The sequence below is a fragment of the Pteronotus mesoamericanus genome, unplaced genomic scaffold (assembly GCF_021234165.1).
Source record: "Pteronotus mesoamericanus isolate MK-2021 breed Mesoamerican mustached bat unplaced genomic scaffold, CSHL_Meso_final contig_221, whole genome shotgun sequence".
In the NCBI taxonomy this organism is placed as follows: domain Eukaryota; kingdom Metazoa; phylum Chordata; class Mammalia; order Chiroptera; family Mormoopidae; genus Pteronotus; species Pteronotus mesoamericanus.
The window spans coordinates 15,221,876-15,247,299 of record NW_026555092.1 but is presented as its reverse complement, the minus strand read 5'-3'; the positions used below and the strand labels follow the sequence as shown (position 1 = coordinate 15,247,299).

The 25,424-nt window shown below is 40.7% G+C and overlaps 1 protein-coding gene across 4 annotated transcripts; it reads right to left on the bottom strand.

Moving 5' to 3' along the window:
- Positions 1 to 48: 48 nt before the first annotated feature.
- Positions 49 to 25,087, bottom strand: CAP1 (cyclase associated actin cytoskeleton regulatory protein 1). 4 transcript variants are annotated; one of them, XM_054572039.1, is made up of 13 exons: positions 24,976 to 25,087; positions 12,030 to 12,154; positions 11,308 to 11,408; positions 9,737 to 9,814; positions 7,702 to 7,845; positions 7,513 to 7,598; positions 6,194 to 6,299; positions 4,838 to 5,015; positions 2,813 to 2,997; positions 2,513 to 2,636; positions 2,318 to 2,400; positions 1,847 to 1,990; positions 49 to 1,238 (listed from the first exon to the last, which is right to left on the bottom strand). In XM_054572039.1, the coding sequence occupies exons 2-13, from the start codon at positions 12,139 to 12,141 to the stop codon at positions 1,155 to 1,157; spliced, it is 1,425 nt and encodes a 474-aa protein (XP_054428014.1). In that variant the 5' UTR covers positions 12,142 to 12,154; positions 24,976 to 25,087; the 3' UTR covers positions 49 to 1,154. The 4 variants fall into 4 exon arrangements, with proteins under 4 accessions (XP_054428014.1, XP_054428012.1, XP_054428011.1 ...); XM_054572037.1 differs by having other exon boundaries at positions 12,030 to 12,151; XM_054572036.1 differs by having other exon boundaries at positions 24,994 to 25,087.
- Between the last annotated feature and the right edge of the window lie 337 nt (positions 25,088 to 25,424).

Genomic DNA, 25,424 nt, shown 5'->3' with positions numbered 1-25,424 from the left:
GGAGCTTTTTATCCTTGGTACCATGTTTTCAATATTCTTCCACCTCTGTACAGCAATTATAGGTAAATACTAAGCAAGTTTGGTATTAATTTTTATTCTATTTTCTGTATAACTTTAAGTACATAAAGGTTTATTTCTACAGGCCTCAGGAAATGGGTAGAAGTCACAGGACAGTCTCTCTTCCCACCAAAAAAAGTTGCATATTTTGGTCTGTTTATCCTAGTGGGGGGGAAACTGAAATTTACATTAGCAATGCTGTGCAAGATTCTTACATAGGACCTAAAACCAGCCTGCAGTAGAGATTTTAGTCCTTTGTTCAGGTACCCAGACAGAAGCCAGAAGCTGCTGTGCGTGACAAGGTAAAGGAGAAAAGTGAAGATGGATGACAGGCACCTAGCATGGAAGGAGGAAGGAATGCCAGATTCCTTGGAATGGTGTTTTTTCTTTTTAAGTCATCTCTGTAGGAAGGTGCTGGGCACAGATCCCAAAGAAAAGGCCCAAGACTCCTTTAACTGGCCTGGGTGCAGGGCACGGCCACTGCAGCCAGTACAGGAAAGCCCACTGTCTCAGGTTCAGGTGGAGCCAGGATGGAATGCAGAATAAAATGAGTACTTAGAGGAAACAATTTCGCTTGGAATGCTAGATGGCCAAGCCTCAACCTTTGGTCCAGTGCAACCCTTGCCTTACTTGTCAACAGTGAAAAATTAGTCTTGTTAGAAGAACCAGCTGAATCACACCAGCTTGTTATCTTCGTGCTTACTGTTAGGAAAAGATTAATTTGTGTGAACTTTCTGACCTGTTAATTCCTGGGAACTGCTTTATTCTTCCCCCAAAACTGTTTTTTGGTGGAGTAATCCCCAAAGGCTGAAAGCTAAAACACACCAGGCCTGGTTTGCAGTTCCTTAAGAATGGACTGGCGGTGCGGTTGAGCTGATAAGGAAAAGCTGCACCTTCCTGCGGAAGATCAACTGACCTGCTATCCCACCCAAATCTCAGCCTGAGGTATATTTCAGTGAAGGCAGGTAGCTGTGCTCCTCAAAGCAGAGAAGCAATTTAAGAGCAGAAAGGTAGAGGAAATCTAGAAAAGAACCGTCTTGATACAGATTTATCCCATGGTGTGAGGGGAGAGGGCAAAGAACCCAGTGGCACTTCGCTTATCCAGCAATTTCTGTCACTGTGGTGACCAACTTCTTCCCATTCCATAGGGTCTTGAACTGCTCAGGGACAGGGAACTCATTCTGCAAATAAAGAAACAACATGTTTAAATCTGAGCTAAAAAATAAGTTGGGGTTTAATCTGACTTTTCTTCCAATGCCTGCTTTCATTAAGCTCTGAGAACAGGATGTAGTGAGAGAAACTGACCCCACCTGAAAAAGCATGGCTATGTTACTGGCAGTGCCACGCCTTCCAGTACCACCTCCTCTACCACTGACACAACGAAGTAGCACTGCAGTGTAGGAATGAGAACAGAGACTCCAAAGACACACAGTGTAGGCTGAATCTGTTCCCTACTGTTCACTGACTAGTGACCTTGGACAGACTGTTAAGCCTATGAGGCAGAGGTGAGGATGTGTGGGGCCTCATGGCACCAACTCAACAGGATGCTACCACTCAGTCCCTTTCCTTCTACTACCCTGAGCAGCAGCTCAACCAAATAAAGGCAGACACCATTCTACTCTGAAGCGCTGCTTTGTAGGACTACCTCCCACTTCTCTGTGCTTGACGTGTGCATTGCTGGGTTTGACCCCTCAGTGCAGAATGTCTATCAACTAGCTTTGTCTAATGTAAGAAGTCTTCAGTCCCTTCTGTTTTTAGATCAGAGTACTAAAAAGACCAAGAAACTTACAAAGTCACCGCCTTCTGTAGGAATGAGGACATTCATCTCAGAAGATTTGGCACTGACTATCTCACAATCCAGGGAATTCTTGCTCAGGTAAACATGGCAGCCATCTGTTTTGTTGATGGAAATAGTTGGCACTTTACCCATTACCTGCAGAGAACACCAAGAACACTAAGTCCTAGCAGCTGGGGAGAACAACAATAATTTGCAGGAAAAGCTTTCACTGTTTCATATGATTCAGCCACTACATGAAAAGCTCACAGGTGCACAGAAGATATTGGATACTGAGGGCAGGTTGGGATGGGTGCTGGAAAGAGCTCACTCTAAGAGCCAACTCCTCTCCTGCCACATCCAAAGCAGCTCAGCTTACAGACTTTGTTGAATCAGATTTCCACCAGAGCAACATCTGTGCGTCGGCTGTCTCTCTCTCAATTAATTCCTCAGGGACCAAAGGAAGGAGCCAAGATATCAAGTTACCTGAACTTTGACATCCCTACTATTGATTATCTCCACAATGCCCACCACGTCATCGAACACCAGACCGAGTTTCTTACAGTTATCTAGAAGAAAAGGAGCAAGTCAACAGTGTAACTTCAAAGAAAAGTAATACATTTAAGAATCTTAGGAACTCAGGCTCTAAAACAGAGCCTGCGTAGGACAACAAAAACTCACCTACTGTAATAGAGTTAATTTTGCCCTTGATTTGCAATGTCGTGTCAACACACTTATATATGTAAGCCACCTGTTTCAGCTCTGTGTCATCAATCACCAGGTTGGAAACATTCTCCTGATATTCCTGTTAAAGAGACACCCCTTTCAGCAATTTCATCACTAAGCACACACCACCCCCAAAACAGCCTATCCCAAACCTTCCTTCTTGCAATCTAAGCCAGAATGCTGCATTCCTTTGGCTGTGCTCTGTTGAAACCCTGTCCATTCCTTGTTTCCCTAGTCCCGGTATTATTAACTCACCACTCTCCACTTTTTGCCCTCCAGTTCAAGTAGAGCTGGCTCCTTCTTCGTGGCTGGTTTAGTGGATGGGCTGACTCCTGGTTTAGGTGCAGAGAATGGTTTGGGGCCACTTCGTACTGGACCACTCTGAGCCTTCAGGGCAGGGTTCTTGTGAGTCTTCATGTCATCAGAAACATGTTTCAGAGCTATAAGAACAATGAGCTGCCCTGTTTCTGTCCTTCATATCAGGGCTTTGGGCTGAGGCAATAACTAACTTCTGCTATCAGAAGTTAGGCTGACCCTTAACAAAAATGTTAAAGCAAAAACTGGAGCCTTTGAGATACTCTTTCAAAAGCAATTTTAGAAGAAGCACCTTTTTTTTTTTTTTTTTAAATAAATTTCTTTTATTTTAAAGATTTTATTTATTTACTTTTAGAGAGAAAGAGAGGGAGAGAAACATTAATGTGTGAGAGATACATCAATGGGTTACCTCTCTCATACCCACAACTGAGGACCTGGCCCACAACCCAGATATGTGCCCTGACCAGGAATTGAACCGGCAACCCTTCAGTTTGAAGACCAGTGCTCAATCCACTGAGCCACATCAGCCAGGGCTATAGAAGCACTTTTATAGTTTCTACCCCAAGATTAACTTACATGGTTCCATTCCAAAAAATAAAACACTGCACATATATATGGATGGGGGGGATAAATAAGTAAATGCACAGAAAAAGATCTAGAAAGACACATACCAAATATATACTCAAAAAAGATGTAGCCCTGGTCAATATGGCTCAGTTGGTTAGAACATTGTCCCATAAACCAACAGGTCATGGATTCAATTCCCGGTCAGGGCACATGCTTAGACTGCAGTTTGGTCCAGTCCCCAGTCAGAGAGCAAACAAGAGGCAATTGGTTGATTCACATCAATGATTTTTTTTCCTGCTCTCTCTCCTGCTCCCTTTCCCTTTCTAAAAATCAGTGAGCATGTCCTCGGATAAGGACTAAAAATATAAAATGTATGTAGTTTTTAAAGCAACAGAGGAAGAAAAAGTAACATGTACCAGCAAAGAATATTTGTAAAAACAAGAAACAAAACCTTGCCCACAGCTACCCTCCTGTCCCTCCAAGTCAGTGTTAACATTTGAAACTCCTTCCAGTAACTTTTTCTATTGATAGTTGCTTTTTATTTGGTTATAGCCATACACACTGTTAAATTTAGTTTAACCAGTTAACACCTTAATAAAAAATTTCCATGTTAATTTATAGCTTCTAAAAAAACTTTTTAATTTTAGGGAAAAGATTCCATTACTACCCTTAGCAGACTGACCCACTCCTTGTTCTTGCCCTGGACATAGCCCAAAATACTATATAACCAACATTGAGTGGTGGTTTTAGCTCTACCACTTCTGAATTTTTCTTAAACACTGCTTGGTTGACTATAGAAAGAGACTTAAATGGCTACATAGTATTTCACCGAAAGGGCACACTACAGTTAACCATCTCCTTACTGTTGGATATTTAGGTTATACCACTTTTAGCTACTATAAATATTATAAAACTTGTTCTTTATTTTAGGTATTTTTATAGGTAGATCCCTAGAAAGCTGTACAGTTTAGACTTCCACCAGCTGTATATAAGGGTGTCTACTCTCTCTATACCAACATTAGGTAATTCTTATGCAAATTTTCCATGACTGTTACATATCCTCTGAGGAAGTTAACCCCCAACACAATGACATCCCAAATAGATCACATGTAGTGACATGCACAAAGCTCTAGGGAAAATTGCTGGCACCATGCCTTGGCATAACACACCCCCTATAAGGTGGAGGGCTTTCCCCAACTATAATCCCCCAATTTCAATTTCCATTTAAACCAACTTTGCTGTCATTTTGGGCAGCATAAAGTAATATGACACCCTAAATTAATTATCCCATACACAAACCAGCGTTCTGTTTATAGACTTGTCTGTCTCTCGTTGGTAAGGTCTGACCCAAGCAAGCAACTTACTATACCAACTCTTCTTGCCAAAGTATTCACCTACCATGTGTGATGCTCTCTCCCTGATTAATCTGGGCAAACAGTGCTGAGCGTGAAGCAGTGTCATCTGACCCTGAACTTGTAGGCATTGGTGGGGGAGGTGGGCCAGGTGGTGGGGGAGGAGGACCAGATCCAGCGGAGGGTCCAGATGGCAATCCACTCAGTTCTTTTGCCACAGGCCCCTGGAAAAATAAGTGCAGACAACATAGTCATCCTCTCTTCCCATCTGTACCATTTTCAATCGGGTCCTACATGCATCCAAGGTACACTGGGTACCCACTGTAGGTCCCTATCCAATAAAGCTTAGTTTTATTCCTTCTCATCATTTCCCAAGGATCCAACTCAGCTCTTTTCAACCTTCAATTTTTTTTTTTTGCCTCTATCTAATTCCACCTCTAAACTCATACTTCTAAAAATCTACTTAAGTGTGTCACCAGTAGCTCAGACTCCACAAGTCCAAGACTGAGTCCATTATCCCCTGCCCACTCCCCTACCTATACCATCGCCCCCTTGTCTCTATTTCAGTGAAAGAGATTGGCACCCAAGCTTGACTGTTCAATCTTCTGAGTCTTTCAACCCCCTCATCTCATTAAGTCTTTCTTTTATTTTGATTACATCTGCTGCAAGTTCTTTTCTATCAGCTCCTTAGCACAATGAGGACTTCCAAAGCCTGAGCATGCATCCCTACTCCTAACCTATAAACTGAAACTCTCTTAAAGACAAATCTGATTATCACTTTCTTGCTCTAATATCTATGATAGTTGTCACCTATTATAGAGTCTAAAGTTTCAACCTACCTTCCTTCTCTGCCTTTTCTCCTAAAAGTCTGACTATCTCTCTTTATTAAAGCTAGAGATGACCAACGTCTACATTTACTTTGTTTAAATTATGCTATTTGCTGGTACCCCCATTTCTCCCACTTCTCACTGCCTTATACTTGCAAAAAGTCTCAGGTCAGAGTATACCCCTTCAGTACAACCTCTCCAAGTGAGATTCACTCCTCTTCCTCATAGTCTGTAGTATATCTTTATTATAGCATTTAGCTTGGTGATTTATCTTGGGGTTTTATATCTATACTTTTAAGCTTCAAGAGTGCTGAGATAATGTACTCATTCATCTGTCTCCCCTCCAACCCAATCACTATTCCTTAACCATGTTTACTTAAACTGAACAGAAATGAATATAACTTCTCTGACCCTGGCTTTCTTTAGTCTTTCTCTTCCCTTTCCTTCTCTCCTTTTTCTTTCCACCTTCCACTTAAAAGACTAGTATTCCTCTTGGATCTTGGTGGTACCAAAGTCTAAGAAAACTGTGGACCCTGTTCTAGACAGATAAAAGGAAGAAGGGAGGATTCACTGACCGTTTTGCTCCAGGCCAGTCCGGTGGTATGGAACTCTTTAATATAAGCCTGCAGCTCTGTCCATATACTCAAGTAAGTTTTGACCCAGTCCACATGCTTCTTATCCCTGGAAAAATCAAAGAACTCATCACAGGCAGTCAGGGTACATTACAACAGTGATTCCAGAAACCCTCCTATTTGTGAGCTCACATCCTCCCACCTTGTGTTTCTTAGGCTATGCTCAATAGCAGCTTTTCTATCATCACTGAGCTTTTCTTTTTTTAAAGCTATTCCCTAATTAGACCAAAGTCCATTAGCATAAGAACTTCAGATTATATCTCTTTCTCTTATAGCAGTATTCTTCAAACTTTTGAGTAGCAAACTGTTTTTTCACAGTAGACCTTAGGAAGAACCTAATACATGAAACTGATAGAGCAGTCACTCTGTGCACAAAGCCATAGTAGAGGAGATCCTTCGGGCATCGCTGTGGAACTCTAGGACTCCCAAGGCTACAGCACAGTGCCTAACAATGTCAAAATATGCCCCTCCTCAAAAACGAAAAAAACTTCCCTTTACAAGGAAGTATTCCGCATTAAATGATACAGATAGTACTGCAGTATGGTTCAAGTCTCCTCTCTTCTTATGTATGAGCTAGAAGACTTTATGATTATTTGGCATAAGTCCTAATTTTCTCAATTGTAAAGTTAGTGGGTAGAATCAAAACATGTGATGCTTAATTCCAGGTTCCTGGAAGGATTAAGGAGGTGTCTGGGGTTCTGGGGTATCCTTCACACACATGAAGGCTGGGTTGACTGATGATGAATGGAAGAAACAGAGGGTTTGGGTAGCTATGCAGCTAAGTAATAGTTAACCTAGAGTTAGTCCACACAATGACTCCCCTCACTTAATACCTGCATTGGCCAAGTAACCTTCCTCTCACTTTACCTGACCACATCCATAGTCAGGGTAATTTCCTAATAAATCTTACTGAAACTTTTGCCACTTGGCCAGTTGGAAATCCTCCCAAAGGAACAAATCTTACCTAAACAAGCTAATTTAAAGGCATTAGTCCATTTTATCTCCAACAAAACCTCCTAAACCTGGATGGGTATGCATTAGAAGACTAAAAGAACCTCTACAAACTCCAAAGCAGCAGAAATGGAAGGAAAAACACAACCTGCTTACAAATGCATCTTCTATGAGCCAGTATCTATCTACCAAAATCTCCAGAAAGCGGCCCTGAGATAGAACCAACACAGAAATCAAGGGCAGCCTTAACCCCAAAGCACTACTCTAGCAAGTATCTAGCTGTTCATCCCTTGAGGAACAACTGAACTTACACATCTTTGTACTCCTTGAGGACTCGGTTTGTATAAAACATGGCAGCATCGTTCATTTCTTTCACATAAGGACCAGGCTTGGGAGCCTAGAGAAAGAGAAGCTTGTCAGTGACTCAAGAGCCTCTCCAGCCCCATCTCCTTACCTTTTCATTCCTATCCCTTCCCTCCCATGGAAGCTGCTCTGCTCACCATAGCCACCCAGCCCAGGGCCTGGATACTTTCGCTGACAGCTGACAGATGATTGAACAACTTGCTGCCTCTGTTCTTCTCCCGAAAGGTTATCACTTCTTGGATCTGCTCTGAGATGGGAGCCAACAAATCAGAAAGCTTATTCTGGGAAAAGATGCAGGAAAAGATTCATGTTAGATTCTTTCTTGAAAAGCTTTATAGGTTGGTTGGTTCTGATCCTGAAGGCAAGAATTCTTTATGGACTACAATGAGCATCCAAATAAACTTTGTATTCATCCTGCACAGAATCATATGGCTAAAATACTGTTTTTCTTCTCTTTCTCCTCATAGAGTTCTAACTGCTGAGGCTGGATTTTATGGTTCTTCCTGTTCAAGACTCATACTCTGTCTATAGCACAAAATTCTACCATTTCAGTCTCTTTTCTGTCCCACTAAATAGGAGATACTGGTTCATTTCCGGGCTTTACTCATGATGATCTATCCAAATGTTCTTCATGCTTCATGAGGATAACCCCTCCAACTTTAGCCACATTGGTCTCCTACAAGCACTTATTGTCAGCATACCCAGTTTTGGCACCATATTACACACCAGCACAAACTATTAATGAACCCATGTGAATATGTTCCCCTCCTCTCATTAGTTATTCAAAAACAAGGACTTTGAATTAGCCCTCTTTTATAATCCTTATAGCCTTCAACACATTACTAGCCATATAGCAGCTGCTGAGCAGATATCTGTTGAATGAAATGTAATTAGGGGGTTTGGCAACTTAGCAAAAAATAAATAAATCTTGTGTTTCTGTGTTTTTATCCTTTCTCCTAAGCTCAATTTCCTGAACATCTCAATTATCAGCTCTTAGCGTGACAACAGTCTACAGCAGGAGTAAGCAAACTTTCTATAAAGAGCCAGACAGTAAGCATTTCAGGCTTTGCAGGCCATACGGTTTCTGTTGAAATTTCTCAACACTGCCATTGTAGTGCATAAAGAAGCAAGAGACAACACATAAAAGAATGGACATGGCTATGTTCCAAAAAAAATTTCATTTACAAAATAGGTGGCAGGCCAGATTTGGCCTGCAGGCTGCTGTTTATCAATCCCTAGTCTAAAGCAAGGGAACTATAATAGTGTCTCAACTGCCTGTTTTGTTTTAGAGAAAAGGTTTAAACAAAATGCTTTAATCATTCAAGACAAATTAATAATTAGACTCTAATATATTTAACATTATCTTACGCTATTTTTTATATTATTTAAGCATACAAAGGGTCAAAGGTTTTAATACAGCATTAGCAGGAGTTTTATTACCCCTCTGCCCAGGAAAGCCAAATGCAAAAAGAAGGAACAAAACTAAAATCTTTGGGTCCAAGAAAAATCTAAACTTTCTCTAATTCATTTTTACACCTTGGCAGCATAAGTAGATAAACAGGAGAAGCAGTGCTTTAGAAGTTTTAGGTTCTCCGGAGTGTTATTAGAGCCTGCTTCATGGTGAAGTAAGAGAACCACTCTCTGTAACCCAGAAGGCTTAGGGGACAGTATGATGAATTTTTAGCCTTTACCAAGAGGCTAAAAAAAAGGCTCTCTGTTAAGAAAAGCAGCACAGCTTTCTCTATGGAGCACACCCCACCTCCTTTCCCCAGGCGCGTTTTTTTTGCCTCTCTTTCTCCTAAGCTCCAAGGACCCTCTTTTGCCTCCGTAACTTATTTCCTGAGCCCATGTCTTTTACAGCTCACTTTTTCTACCTCTGTGACTTTCTAAATAAACTTTCTCTCAAAGAGAGAGAGAGAGAGAGAGAGAGAGAGGCAGCAAAGTCCCGGGGTAACTACAGTCCTAAGTAAAATGAAAGGATAGTAGAGCCCAATAAATAGTCAATGGCATATTCCCAGAGCGGCTCTTTAAATCTGACTCTACTTCTGGAAATTGGTGTGTTCATACATGAGGCTGGTAGGTTTATTTTAGCTTGTTGTGACAGTGCAGTAGAAACCTCTCAACTTCTCCTAAACATCAAACCAAAACAAAACCAACTAGTAGTGAACTTACACCTGCTGGCTGCTGGCACTGAGAGGCTGTAACCAAGAGAGCTCGCTCCAACTTCAGACCTGTATGGACCATCTCCGCCTGCCAGAAAGGAGAAGAATCAGCTCTTGATGACACATTACAGCTGCAGAGGTACTGATTAGAATAACCTGAAACCTCCACTTCCATGTACTTTGGTAGCAACCCAGGCACTCAACATTGCTTTCCTCGGGGATTCCAGATTCCAGGGACTGACAGCAGAACTACACATGTAACTGTTTCTGTTGAAACTAATTAAGGATGCATATCCAGAAAAAGGAGGTAATCAGGGTTAGTCTTAGATGAAATAAAATTAGCAAATGCACATGCAGTGTGATATGAAGTTCGCTGAAAAATCCCTCCTGCATCTCATCACCAAAAAACAGTGAAGAATAAAGGCAAAGACCTACATTTATGTCTAAAATTCTCAAGGTATTTACTCCTTTAGGTTAAAGCTATTTCTCAAATGTTGGATCATGATCCATTCATAGGTAATTAATCAAATCAACTTAGTGAGCCATAACCTGCACTTTATTAAATGAAATAGATTAAAATAGTAAATGCAATGCATCAGCTTGAAATTATTTCCCCCCAAAAAGTGCAGTACAAGTACTAGAAGCACTGTTTTGTGAAACATATCTGTTACAAGTATGTATTTTTTAATAGGGTCATGGTCAAAAATAATTTAAGAAACATGGTATAAGCACTACTAAAATATAAAAATTCAAATAAGATCATCTATTTCTTCTGGATTTGCATTTTTAAAACGTTACTGACGGTATAAAGTAAAAATGCAAGCCCCAACACTCCTATTTAAGTCCTAGTTCTACTCTCCAGAGTTAACACTACTGCCAACAGATGGTATATAAGAAGCTCAAAATAGATCTTCCAAAGATCAAGCAAGCAGTCCTGGTGGAGGGTCAGGAAGATCATAAACATGGTTATTGCTTACAATGAATCACTCAGAAGACTAGCAAGAAGATTTTGGGCCCCAGAGAGAAATATATATATATATATATATATGAGTGTGGGGTGGTAGTGATGACACTGGTGACCGCACATGAAAGGAAGCGGGTAGAGAGGCAACAGAAAATGAAGGGAGGTGGGTGGAGTGGCACCTGTCATTGTCTAGTTCATACTCTTGCTGTGGGATAAATGTGAAAATAATCCACATTAACATAACCAATAGCTATAAAGCACAGTGTCATAAATGCTAAGTCATGATAATGACTCTTGAATAAGCCACCCTAGGCTTGGTTACATAACATGCTGGCATGAGACTGGTAGCAGTTCTCACTACAAAGATGAATTGAGCTATATTTTATGCACCAAGCAAGTTGTCTGTATAAAAGAAGCCCACACAGATTATGTGGTAAAAGCAGGAGGCCTAGAAAAATCTGAGGAACAGTTCCAATGCCTGGACTGAACTCCAGGCAGAAACTGTCTAGAAAGGAGCCAGGAGCCTCTCGAGGGGCTCTGAAACCAAGGATGACTAGGATTTGAAGAAAGGCATCAGTCCTTTTTAAAAGAGAGAAAAATGGATAAAACATCCTTACGTGTTTTTGCACATCTCCTCCAATCTCTTTACTGATCTTCAGGTACTCTGCCACAGGACCAGCAAGAAGTGAATCAAAGCCTTGCACATAGGGAACTGCTCCTGCTCAAGACAGATCCACCACAAATAATCAGTTATGCACCAGAAATTCAATGATTTGTTAAAAGGCACTTCCATATAAAAGTGGAAAGGCAAGGCTACCTAGTAACAGAACTCTAGAACATGAGTCAGAAAACCCAGGTTCCAGTTCCAGCACCAACACTAACTGGCTGTATCCCCTCAACTTAGACCTTTTCCCTCTCTGAGCTTAATTTTATATAGAAAACGAAAATAAAATGATCCCCAAGGTTCCTTTCAGCTCCAACATTCTATGATTCAGTTGGGGCATATGCCAAATGGCCAATCTGCCAATCATTTTAAGAGAGAAAATTTTAATATCACTTGTCATCTGTCTTACACTGGAGTCATTCTGCTAAAGAAAGAACAGGAAATAGCACACAAGCAGGAAGTTCTTGTGTTAAAATAACTTAACCACAGGCCTCCCTACACAAGTCACTTCCTCCCTTATCTGTTCACAGCAATACAAATTACAGGCAGTGAACTTTCTAGATGAAGCATTTTGGGAAGTCAACACCAAAGGGAAGAATGCACTGTGAGAGAAAATTTCAGGCCAAGACACTGAGTCTTCACGCAAAGTATTCTGCCGGACTGAGCATTGCTTACCTTTTGGAGCATTGTCTCCATACCCACAGTGCATGTCTGAGGCATGGGATACTGCCTCCAGGCGGCCCACGGCCCTCTCCAATCTTTCTACCAGATTTTGCATGTCAGCCATAACGTACCACCTGCTGAAACAGATCAAATGTCGTTTGTTGTTTTAATATTACATACCTGCCTAAGGAGAAAAGACAAAGTATCAGGTGAGGAGGATGCCAATTCTGAAGGACAGAATCATTTAATAGTAAAATAAGATGGAAAAGTAGTCTAGCACATTTGCAAATTCATAAAGACCTCATTAAACAGGAGAACTACCCAGGAAAACATATTTACTGAAAGCAAATGCTTACTCACTCAAATACTTACTATTTATGACACCACAAAATTTAGAATTTACAAAATATAGTCACATTTATTATCTTAGCTTTTGTCTTCCAAAAACTATTCAGGGGCAGAAGGAAAATGATTACACTCTTAAAGATAGGAAACTTAATTTTAGTGAAGTTAAAGGACTTGCCTATAGTCAGTCACATGACTAAATGGGGATGCCAGTGCTCAAATTCAAGTCTGGCTCTAAAGTCAGTTGTTTTTCCGCCAACATCTTGCTGCCTGTATATGAATGCCCCAAACCAAGATGGATAGTATATTTATCATGCCCTCAGTAACTTATAACCTAATACAGGAGACGACATGCACATTAACTAACAACTATAAATCACATAGAAAAAAAAAATTAAGGTAACCTAAAAATAACAGGATTTCAGAGAAGGGAATATATCAGCTGAAAGAATCAGATAAGCATAGAATGGAGAAGCTGCCATTTGAGCCAGATTTCAAATAAGAATGGGTGGGATCTGGATATGAAGTAAGAAAGAACAGACACATCCAGGAGAGCTTCTTACAGACCTTTCACAAGTATTAGTTTATCTGAACTAGCCTCATTCAGTGTCTACTACCCTAAAGACAGCATGCTGCACCAGAGAAGGGACTTTCTGACTTGTTCCCTATTATGCTCTACCGTCTAGACCACTTACCTGACAGGTAAAAGGTGTTCAATAAATATTTATGAAACTAATAAACCTGAAACATAGCATCCCAAAACTCCAAAGGGACAAGTGTTCTGAAAGCTACCCATACTATATACACAAATAAGTGTTAAATGTTGTCAACATACATAAAATGTCTGAGACCATAAGTAATCTCATAAATATCGATGAAATTTCAATCAAAGCCATGATTTGCTTGGAGATACTCCATTTCAAAGCATTAATTGGTTCAGGTAACTGAAGCGGAATCAAGTCAACTCCCTGGAAGTGCCTAAAATGACCACAGCAGTTACAATTCCCTCAAAGGTGACATGCCAGAAGATCTCAACTTAACACATTGTCCTCCCTGTGGAAGAGATAAGCAGCCCACAAGATAGAGTATCCCTATGTATGTGCTCTGGTCTCTCTGGGTGACTTGCCAGAGAATGTTGTTTAAAAGAGAATCAAAGAAAAAAATGAGAATGTGAACCAAATAAACCTTTTCATCCCCTGGCCTGGAGATGCAGCAGAAGCCTCCACCCTCTACTCTACTCACAAATAGAGAAGACTAGAAGCAGCCAGTACATTCTCCCTTATGTAATGCTGCCCACTCTGCATACTCTCCAGGGACAAACTCACATATAATTTACCATACTTGATAAATCCCAGGGGGAAAGGGAGCAAATGCAGTAAACTACCAAGCTATCTTCCATTAATAGATACCACCTGTTCTAAAATATGTTCCCTTCACACAATGGATGCTACAGATTGAGGCCAGTGTTAACATGGAAACACAGTACAAATATCTCTGGAGACTGCCAGGGTTGGTAAACACTTACCAACCCCAAAAGCTTAATATAGCTTCATAGGATTTTGGCTCCTCCCCTTCCCTCCCCATTTCACTTATAAGTATGAACTGTGCCCTGACTTGTGTGGCTCAGTGGATTGAGTGCCAGCCTGCAAACTCAAAGGTCACCAGTTCAGTTCCTGGTCAGAGGACATGTCTGGGTTGTGGGCCAGGTCCCCAGTCAGGAACATGCAAGAGGCAACCAATCCATGTTTCTCTCACACATCATGTCTTTCTCCCTGTCTTCCACTCTCTAAAAACAAATAAATAAAATCTTTAATTGCTACATAAGCTACAGTTCTGCTATCTAACTTAAACAAAATGAAAAGGGTAATACAGCTATCATTTATAGCTAATCTCATCCTAACACTAACCAAATATAGAACAGTACCTACTTTTTTGTTCTTGGTGGGGGTGGGATGAAATGTGAGATGATATGGGAAAGAATGTGCAGAACTGAAGGGACCAAAAGATATGCCTTGTCTCATTATCTACGTACACATTCACATTCTTCATGTGGTTGGTCACATCTACTCCCAAACCCTCCACTATCATTATTGCAGTACCATCCAGTTTGCTTGCCAAGTGGTACCACCACAACTACCTACAACTAACAACTCCCTGAGCAGCATATCCAGTGCAGGCCACTTTTCTATGATTCAGAATTTTAGATCCAGCTTCTTCCTAGACATCTATACCTGGATGTCCCAAAGGCACCTCAAGCTGAAATGTCCAAAACCAAACTCATCCTCTTCCCACCCACGACCCCCATGTCTCAGTAATCCAGTACTATCATCAATCCCCTGACTGACCACACTAGTAACCGGAGAACTGCTAGGCAGTCAAGTATAGTGGTGGGTTAAGAGCATTTTCTTTAGAGAAGTCGGACAGATTGGGGTTTGAATAAAAGCACTCACTGGCTCCATGAATAGGAGTGTTAACAAACCTTCTAAGCCTCAGCTTCCTTACCTCTGTAATGGAGACAATATAAAATTCAAAGGGCTACAGTGAGAATCAAGAGGAAATACCTGTACAGGTACTTGGCTCAGTCATAAAAAATATTAAGAATTCCTAAATGTTAATTAGATTATCTTCTTCTCTACTCCCCAAATCTAATCAATCATCAAAATCCACAGGCTCCATCTTGCATATCTCTTGAATAATTACCCCTTGCCTACATCCTGATTGATAAAAATTGAGTCTTTATGGCTGCCTAGTTACTGCAATAACCTAGCCTCCCCTAATTCCGGTAATACAATCCCTTTATCTGGCCTCCACATTATTGTACCACAGTGATCCTTCTTAAAGGCAAAGGTGATTATGAGTCTTTTACTTGATACTATTCAGAGTAAAGTCCAAACAAGGTTCCCATAATCTGGTCCTGCTTTATCACCTACTAGTCCTCCAGTTTTATCTCTTGCCACGCCTTTTCTCAGCACACGACCGTAATTCAGGACTACTTGCATTTTCCAGAAAGAGTCGTGCTTTCTCTCCCTTCTGACCCTTTATAATGCTATTCTCATTACTTGGTTGCTTTCCCTTCCCAATATGCCCTGTCTCAGAACTCCTACCAAGGTGTTGCCTTCTCCAGGAAGCTTTTCTCATTTGGCATGCTTTCCCCACCCTCCGCAATTCCTATCCTTCAGTAAGTCTTAGGTAAGGTATCACTGCCTCAAGAGGCATTTCCAGTATGTGCTCCCTCAACACTGTGCACTTATCCCTACCACACATTTAACACAAAGGTTTAATATCACTTATTTAATAGTCAATAGGCAATTACCCACCCTAGGGCAGGAAGCATGTCTCATCTTTGTAATTCCAGTACTACAGGTGAACTAGGCACTATAAATACTGTAGGTTGGTCTAAGGATCCTTGGCGGGAAGGGGATGATGATCATGATCATGACGATGATAATAATAATGGTCTTTACCCTCTCTACCCTAAATACAAGTTTGGTTGTCTCCTCTCTGACAAATCTGGAGAGAAGTGGTTTTCTCCTTTTCTTTTGTTGTTTGCTTGTCTGCTTTAGGATCTTAAAAACACCCAGATCTTTCAAATAAATTCTGCCTTCTTGGGCAAAAAATCACATTGCTACAGAGATCTCCAAACCAATTCTATAGGAAAATAAGCTTGTTTATTAGATTATATAACATTAATTTAAAATAATACTCTCTTATTGCTATGCTTTATATTACCAATCTGTTCCTTCTTTTAAGACTTCATTTAAAAAAAAACCTTACTCCTATGAGGTGTATTATGAAGATATTGATCCCCATCTTTAGAATGAAGAAACTAACAGAAGTGAAAAAGCTTGTCAGATATCAACCAACCAGGGGGCAGAGAACCTAGGTATGCAGCACAAATTTTCTGAATCCTAGTCTGAGTCTCTTTTATAACCCCACAAGGCTTTCAAGCAATTAAGTGACTATGTGGTTCATCAGAGCATCCAGTCACCAGTTTGCTGAGCACAGTACTATGAATTCAAGGCTTCTCTATGGTGTCTTTAGTTACATTATTAGCAGCTTTCAATTTTCTCCATGAAGGCCAATATTTTTCACATTTAGGCTAGATGACATGTTTGGAAAACAAATGTTTAAAATAAGGGTTTTCCCAAAAAATACAGAATTGCCAGAGCAGAAAACTCTACCTAATATTGTTCCTTGCCATTTCTGATTAACAATAGCCAAGAACTATATGAAGACTTCATAAATGAATGTATAGACTCCCAACTATTTAAGCACTTATCATAAAAGCTTCAGAAAGAGAGGAGTCCTAATTACACAAATCTAAATAAAACTAGGATTCAGGAGACCAAGGTCTGAGTCCCAACTCTGCCACGTATTAACACATGTCTTAAAAGACATTAGCATGTCTTTCCAAACTTTCTTTAACAAAGTTTTAATGAAGTATTAACTGTATTACTTTAGGGCAGTCATCTAACAGATCCTTACCTAGCACACAGAGAAGTAAGGAATGAAGGAGTACATTTTATCGATGAGTAGTTACTTTGGGAGCCTTCACATGCAGTTCAAATGTAAAATGTTATCACTGTACACTTGTGTGCTAGAATACAGACCTCCAGGAGGATGCATATTTATCCATTCTCTTTCCTGAACCCTAGCCCCATTCATTCACAGCATCTAAAAAAACCCTGGCACACAGAAGATGTTCATAAAGCGAAAGTGCTTAGCACTGTGGCAGCTACTGAAAAAATAGAAGACACATGGTCTCTGCTGTCCAGAAGCTTTTATTCTTATTAGGAAGGACAATGCAGATGAAATGTTAATGTAATAAATACTGAACATTATATTTTTAAAAGTTGTTAGGGATTATCCAACTTCACCTGAATCAGTTACAGTATCAGACTTTATACTAAAACTTTTTCTTTGAAGAATATTACATGGTTCTGAATTATATAGTGTAAATGACTATGTGGTCTGATAGTTCAGAAGAAATCAATGAGGACTGAAGGTAATCTGGTTTCAGAAGGGAAGTGGGGCATCTTGCTAAGAAAAAAGGGAAGACATTCTAGAGCAATCAGAAGCAAGGAGAGAACAAGGAGGCTATGTACAGAAAGTACAAGTGAGTTAGCCTGCACAGATCATGTGGCATAAAGTATCATGAGATATAAGGCTGGATAAGTTATGGAGGGCAATGAAAGCCAGGCAGTATTTGAATTTGATGTTGTGATCAATATAAAGCCATTCAAGAATTTTGAGTGAAGGAATAATACAATGAAAGCTAAATTTTACAGTGTCTGATAAACAGAATGGGATTTGGAAAAAAAGGAAGATACCAAGGTCTAACTTAGGTTGAAAGCTAGTGTTCATCTAGCTGTAAAATAAAGTTACTACGAAAAATATTTTTTATATTTCAAAGTTTAAAATCCACAACATCTAGTGTCTAATCAGGTATTAGAAACCAAATGAAAATAATCAATTAACCTATAAATAATCAGTTTTTGGCAATGAAGAGACCAGCACCTGAATTAAGTGCTGTGAAAATATAAAAAAAATGGTTAAACAGTTTTTCTACTCTAAGGGAGTCTGGCAGGAGAAACAAAGCTACCTTCCACTGAACCACTTGGTCTCAGGATTAACAGGGAGTGTGGAAATCATCTTGTAAAAAACACCATCTGATGCCAGAAAAGTCCTTTTAACATTCCTAGGAGTTAGTTAGGTAGCCTCTGTTCAAATACCTTCAGTGTGGAGAACCCAAGACTTCTGGAAGCCACCCATTCCATTCAGACAGCTCAAAGTATCTAAAAGTTCTTCCTTATATGGAGGCAAAATTGGCTTCCCTGCAACTTCCACCCACTGATCTTGGTTCGCCCTTGGAGGTCACACAAAACAAGTGTGCATTAAACACAGAACAAGTAGTAACTGTGTAGCACTGACTACTTAGTACAGAAGCTTTCAGAGAAGGAGTCCAAGATGATTCCAGAGTTATAAACCCAGTGGCCTAAGAGAATGATGACACTATAAGCAGAAACATGTTCTGCAATGTTCCAGTTAGGGCAAAAAGATGAGGTCAGTTTTGGATATATAAAGTGTGAAGAGACAAAGCTTCTAATAGAAATATCCAGTAAGTAGTCAGAAATAAAGCCTGGGGAAGATCAAGGCTGGAGAGCAACGTCTCCAAGTCATCGACAAAGAAATGAATAGGCTCTTGGAGGGATATCACGCAGAGCAAAAAGAAACTAGAACCTTGATTCTCCAGCAATTTCTTTTGTAGTCTGAAACCAAGATAAATCAGAACTGGCTAGTGATACCTGTCAAAGCTGCTTCATACTCTCCATCATTCTAACAATTCAAGCAACCCAATTCCTTCTGCCTATTCAAGGAAGGTCATCCTGAAGTAAATGGAACCAGGTTACTCCTATAGATCTTGTCTCATCTCATCAGGCAATTAAGCCAGTTGTATGAATCTCTATGAGAGTAGGAAATTGCTAGGCTTAAAGTGTTTTCTACCTTTTCCGGTAGTTGTTCCTCTAAATCATAAACTTAAGTGAAAATGAAAAGAAACTATACAAGGCAGCCTGTATGCTACAGCAGCACAACTGATCTGCTTCAAAATGCTTCTCTTGGCCTTGACTTTGTAATTCTCTTCCTCAGATGTTATCCTAAGAAACTAATCCTAATGTGGGAAAAATGATAGGTGGGAAGATGTTCACTACAATGTTAACTTAGACTTCTGATTATAGCGGAATAGCCAAATGCTCTGCGGAAAAAGACTTGAAGAAAACAAAATTTAAAGTATTTGTCACATCAGAGTGATGAGGTTTTGAATAATCTGCCCCTCTACTTTCCAAACTTTCTTTAACAAAGTTATGTAATTTCTCGCCCTGGCTGGTGTGGTTCAGTGGATTGAGCACCAGTCTGCAATCTGAAAGGTCCCCAGTTTGATTCCCAGTCAGGGCACATGCCTGGGTTGCGGGCCCGGTCTCCAGTTGAGGGGCATGCGAGAGGCAACTGATTGCACATTGTTTCCTCTCCCTTTCTCCCTCTTCTCCACCCCACCCTCCGCCCAAGATAAATAAATAAACTGTTTCTGCCTCTCTAAAAGCATTTTCAAAAAAAACAAAATTCCATAATTTCTTTATAATAAAAACAAAACATCTCCACTTGGCTATTCTCTTAAGCTACCACTGAGCTATAAGGCATTGGTTCTACTCCTAACAATATAGAAATTCTCACCAGGCTCTAACATGTCACAAAGCAAGACTTAGACATGCTAATAAGACATACTTACAAGTTGGCTGTTTTAACCCAGAAACCGAAGAACAGACACCACTTTGCCCCGGTAAAGATGCCATCTAAATCTAACCCAAATCAGGAGCCACTGTTCTTCCCCAAGCATTTGGTTTCACTGATGAAACCAATGACATTTAGTGTCTGAGTCATTGCCACCTGAGGCTTAGATTAAGAGAAAGAAAGGTCTATCTTCTAGGGAGGGAAAGAATCCAATTCAGTATCAGCACTAGTCTCCTGTTCCCTCCTTAACATGGTCTTCTATCTGAAACTCCAGGAATGAGTAAAGCCAGTAATAGTGTACAAGTTGAAGTCAGACTTGGGAACTAGCTCTTTCAACAGTCTAGGGCAAACAGATAATTCTGTGTCGCACTGGGTTCCTCTCTCTGTTACATTCAAAGATTACAAGAACTAACTGCTTAAGAGCATTTAGCAGGCATCTTTGATGTTGTACAAGGAAAAACTGCATTGGCTGATTTCAGCGGAGCAATTGCTTTAAACAGAACAGCATTTCCCATTCTCAAACAGAAAGACAGATTCAAGGATGCCTTTTGTCCCGAGCCATGATTCAGCTACAATTAAATGTATGAAAAGATCTGTGACTGAGTCTATAATTAACTTAAATACAGGAATTTTTATGACCTCTGGAGGAAGAAAGGAAAAAACAAAGCAAGCAAACTTATTCCTTCCGTGAAACATTTCAACTATATTTTCCAGTCAGATGCAATAGTTTGACATGACAGGTTTGGTAATAACACAAGGCAAACAAAACTGCATTGTACATGATGAATATTTTTAGACCTTTGATTCTTTTTATGGGGTTTATGTGATAGTTTATCAAGAAAAAAAAAAGTTTCATGATGGATGCTATTGCTGCATCAAAAATAAAACTATAACAGTTTAATCAATCAAAATAAATGTTGAGTACATCATTAAACTATATGCAATTTAAAATAAATGATAATCCCCTGTCTGCTAAACCAAGCTGTATAAATGTAGGCAACATGAACAAAACAGGAATTTATATATTCCCCTGACATAGGGAATATACTAGGAGGGGCAAAAGTAGGTTTACAATTGTCCATGTGAAAAAAAATACAATAATTAATAAATAATCATACAAGAATAAACTGTTTTGCATACTCACAAATGTAAACCTACTTTTTCCCCATCCTGTATAAATCTCCCAACTTTCACTGTCAATTAACACAAAGCTTTCTTCTAATGAGTGCCTAAAAATCAGTAGTATTTCTCTATTAAAATCGCAACTTCTGATGAAAAAAAAAACAAAAAGGCAAATCCTTCAAGGATTACCCAGGAATTCCTTGAATAAACACAAATTCTTGATGTATCAATGAAACACACGATTCATTCATTGCAAGGTATCCAGTGCTTCTCATGTACTTAGCCATATGCTGTGCTAAGCATGGCCATGGAGCCTGCCCACAGAGAAATTAGTTAGATAAGACACTGTGCAATCGTAGCTATGATACTTTTTAAGGCAGTGGTTCTCAATCACGGATAATTCTGTCCTCCAGGAAACATCTGGCATTGTCTCAAAACACTTTTGGTTGTCACAATTTAGGGAGTGCTGACAGCATCTAATGGGTAGAGGCCAGAGTTACTGCTAAAATCCTACAATGTACAGGAAAACTCCACAACAAAAAATTATTCAGCTCAAAATGTCAACTGTGCCAAGGTTGAAAAACCCTGTGTTAATGTAATGAGTAGCAAAAGGGAAGTGCTATAGATACGAATAAAATGCTAATGTGGCAGTTTAGGACTTTCTAAATTAGAAAGTCAATCTGCAACATCCAATGAAAACTAATTAAGATAAGGGTCCGGTTTTGGAGAATTTTGGAAACCAGACAATGGAGTTTATAGACTTGATTCTTTGGCAATATGAAAGCAATGGAGAGTAACGAGATGAAAATGGTGCCTTTTAAGATTGGTTTGGTTTGGTTTGGTTGTGGTAGAGAAGTTGAAGTATAGGCATGAAAGCCAGGTTAGTAGAAAGTAAAGGAAGAAACTGATGATGACAATTCAAAGGGATGATCACTAGGACTGGGTAAAGATATGGCTTGAGAATCCTCAGATTTTGAATCTCAGGATTAAATTTCAATTCAGAGGGTTCAACCTCCAATGATACTTTGCATTTGCTCTTTTAAGTAAAATGAATCTTTGACTCACAATGTTTCTCAGAAAACTGAAATGAGGAAGTCACTTTTTAAAGGCTTAGTCCCCACTTAAAAAAATAATTGCAACTAAACAATAGTATGTAGAACCAAGAAAAAGGGTGAGAACCAAGAAAAAGGATGACAATAAATATCACCCTTCAGGTTGGAAACAGAACATTTAACAAACTAAGCAGCTAACCTCCTCAAGGCAACAATACACTCACCAAATCTTAAGAATACCACCATTTCAGTTTGCATGGCAGGTTGTACTTGACAAAGTACTTTCACTACTACCATTTTATTTAAACTTCTCTAAGACATAAATTATGATTGATCAAAGATTTTGGAAGAAGAAAAACACAGGAAATTCCTTCATTCTCTTTTTTAAAAAATTTATTGATTTTTAGGGAGAGGAAGAGAGAGAAGCGGGGGGGGGGGGGAGATAGAAACATCGATACTCTATTCCACTTACTTATGCGTTAGTTGGTTGCTTCTTGTATGTGCCCTGGCGGAGGATCAAACACACAACCTCGGCATATGGCGATGACGCTCTAACCAACTGAGCTATCTGGCCAGGGCAGGAAATTCCTACAAAAATTTCTTTATGCTGTACTGCAGCAACTCAAACAATAAGCAAATTGCCAACCACAGAATAAAATACAAATGCCTTCAAACAAGGCACCAAAAGCCATTCATAACCTGGCATGCATCTTCCTTTTTTCTGGTCTTATCTTCTGCCACAAACTCCATGTTCCCCTTCTCTGAACATAAACTCTCTTCTGCCTCCACATCTTTGATCTCGCCGTTTCCAGCAGTTGGGATACTTTAGTAGACATCTTTGCTTGGATGTGCTGCAAACACCTTGAACTCAGTATGTCCAAAATTAATTTTCTTTCCGTGCTACCTCCCTACTCATCCCTCCCTCTTACCTTACCTATGTTGGTAAATGGTACCACCCAGTTCCCTCAGCCATAAAACCAGGCAATCATCCTCGACTACTTTTATTTCCTCTCTCCTATCAACAATCAGCCTCCAGATTTATGGATTCCATCTTTTTTAATACTGCTCAAATTTGATTCCTCTTCTTCCCGCTGTCATTGTCTTAGTTCAAGTCAAGATCACGGTAACAGCTTCCAAACACTGGTTTACTTCCTCATCATGTCTCTTCCCACTTGACAGACTGAACTTTCTAAAACATAAATCTAACCACATCATTTTCCTACATAAAACCGTTCAGAGCCTCCTCATAGCTTTCAGGGTCAGAGCCAAATTCCTTAGCACGGTTTACAAGATCGTCATATTTGACCCCCACCACTGCCCATTTCCTCACTTCTCCAAGCATTACTAGGATTCCAGTCACATTGAATTAGTCATGTCTTTCATATGTCCAGATCTCCATGCCCTTGCACTTGTATTCTTTGCATGGAAATCTCTTTTCCAGATTCACCACATGGCTAAGACTTAGCCTCCAATTTCCTCCTCAAAGCCTGAAAACCCGGCTCAGATATTACTCCTCTATTGTCTCATAACCCTGTACTCACAGTGCACAACATTGTAAGCCATCTCTGCTTTACTTACCTGTGCCCTCCTCCACTCCATGAGAACAACTGTACTCTTAGCAACCAGGGCTAAGAGCCTCATTTAATATGTGCCTCACACAAATTAAAGGCTCAAGAAATAACTAAATGATGAATGTGCTGGGGTGCCCATTTTTCACTTCAACAGAGATCCCTACAAAAAACTTTCAACTGACACAGTTCTGATACTAACCTCTGCTTTAAAAGGTTCTCATCCTCTCTTCATCAAGCTTATTCCTATTCGTCCTTCAAAATTCATCTTAAACTTTCCTTCTGCAGAAGGAATTTTCCTGAGCCCTGTGTTCCATACTTCCATAGTATGCTGTTGTTCTTTCCTAACACTCATCATCACATTTCTAACTACTTTTTTTTAAGGTTTTATTTATTTATTCTTAAGAGAGAGAGGAAGGGAGGGAGAAAGAGATAGAGAGAAACATCCATGTGTGAGAGAAACATCGACTGATTGTTTCTCCAAGGCGTCCTACTGGGACCTGGCCTGCAACCCAAGCATGTGCCCCTCAACCGGGACTCAAACGGGCAACCTTTCCTTTTGTGGGATGATGCCCAAATGAGCTACACAGGTCAGGACCATAACTACTTCTTAAACGTCCCCACAAACATTGTTAGCTCCTAATGGCAGGCTCTATCTGGTTTTGTTTCAAAACTGCATTCCCTGGATGTGGCAGAGTGCCTGAGACAGAATAAACACATTTGTACTAAATTTAATTCTGTGAGATGAATAGAGATCTCCACTTAAAAGTTTCAAAAAATGATTTAAAAATAAGTTAAATAAGGCCTCTATAGCTACAGATGCTTGGCAGTGGGGCAGGACCAAACCTGAGCCATCTGATTTCAGGACCAGAAGTATGCAACACCTTCAGTAAAGTTAACTTGACTATTCAGATTAAGTGCAACAGACTAGGAGGAAGAGAAGACTGCAAATACAAGAACCTGCGGCGCACCCCCCACCCCGCTTTAAAAATCTCCCCAGGCATTCCAAACACGCTGCATTACAAAAAGAAAAGAAAAAAGTTCCAAGCAGCCTGTAACTTGGTGGCCTTCAAACTGCAGTTGCCCAAGAAAGGACACCAACAGAAAGGCCGCTCCAAGACGGAGAAAGGTTCCTGGGAAATGAACGTGGAAAGAGTCTGGGGCTTAGATTTAAGTAACTGAAGTCATGATTCCAACTGTTTCCCTCGTTCACTATGAGATCGTAGACCAGCCTCTTCTCTCTGAATCAATTTACCCATCCGTGCAATGGGGGCGAGATGGGAATAAGGAAGACTACTAAGGTCTCGGAAGTTCTTTCAGTTAGGACACCTTAGGCCTCCGGTGAGGCTGATGACGGAGACTGAGAAAGGGCCTCCCCAGGACAACCCTGGTTCAGTTGGTCACCCCGGCCCCACCTCAAAGGACCGCGCCCCGAATCCTAGGTCGGCCTGAGGGCCTCCGCCCCAGCCCCCTCAACAGGGTTCACCACACACGCAAAGGCCAGAAACATTGGCCATTAACCGCACCAGGGATCAGTGGGCCGCAGAGCGTACCCTAGTCCCTACCCCGCAGACGCACCCTCACCTCGGAGTTCTGCCTCACCTCGGGACTGCGAACAGCCGCTCTCCACTTCCGGCAAGAACCGCCCAGCAATCTCCGCGCGACCCACTTCCGGGCCCTCACTGGGCGCGGCACCCCCACCGGAAATAAACGGCCGGTTCAAACAGCTGTCTAGAGGAGGGCCCCGGAGGAAGTCTGGCTGCCCGGCTCGTGACTCCACCCCCCATTCGCCACACCCGGGAGATTATTCGCTAGCCTGCAGGGCACATGCAAAAGAGCCCCGCCCACAGGGCGGAAGCTATTCTGGGGGCGTGCTCTAGGCTAGTCACGCACCTTCAACCGTAGGAGACGCAACCGACGGGACCAATGAAGGGACGAAATTAACAGCTAAGCTCCACCTCCGGAGAAGGAGGACAGGTGAGTGGCTAACTCTCCTATCAGTTTGGGCCCAGTGGCAAAGGCCGGTTCCTTTT

What these genes read in the sequence shown, in the direction of transcription:
- CAP1 (XM_054572039.1), bottom strand. Translation starts at nt 12,141, where the DNA reads ATGGCTGACATGCAAAATCTGGTAGAAAGATTGGAGAGGGCCGTGGGC. An exon ending in AGTGCCAGCAGCCAGCAGGT is followed by an intron (nt 7,846 to 9,736) that starts GTAAGTTCACTA and finishes ATCTTTTCCCAG; the next exon opens with AATAAGCTTTCTGATTTGTT. An exon ending in AGGGCAAAAAGTGGAGAGTG is followed by an intron (nt 2,637 to 2,812) that starts GTGAGTTAATAA and finishes TCTCTTTAACAG; the next exon opens with GAATATCAGGAGAATGTTTC.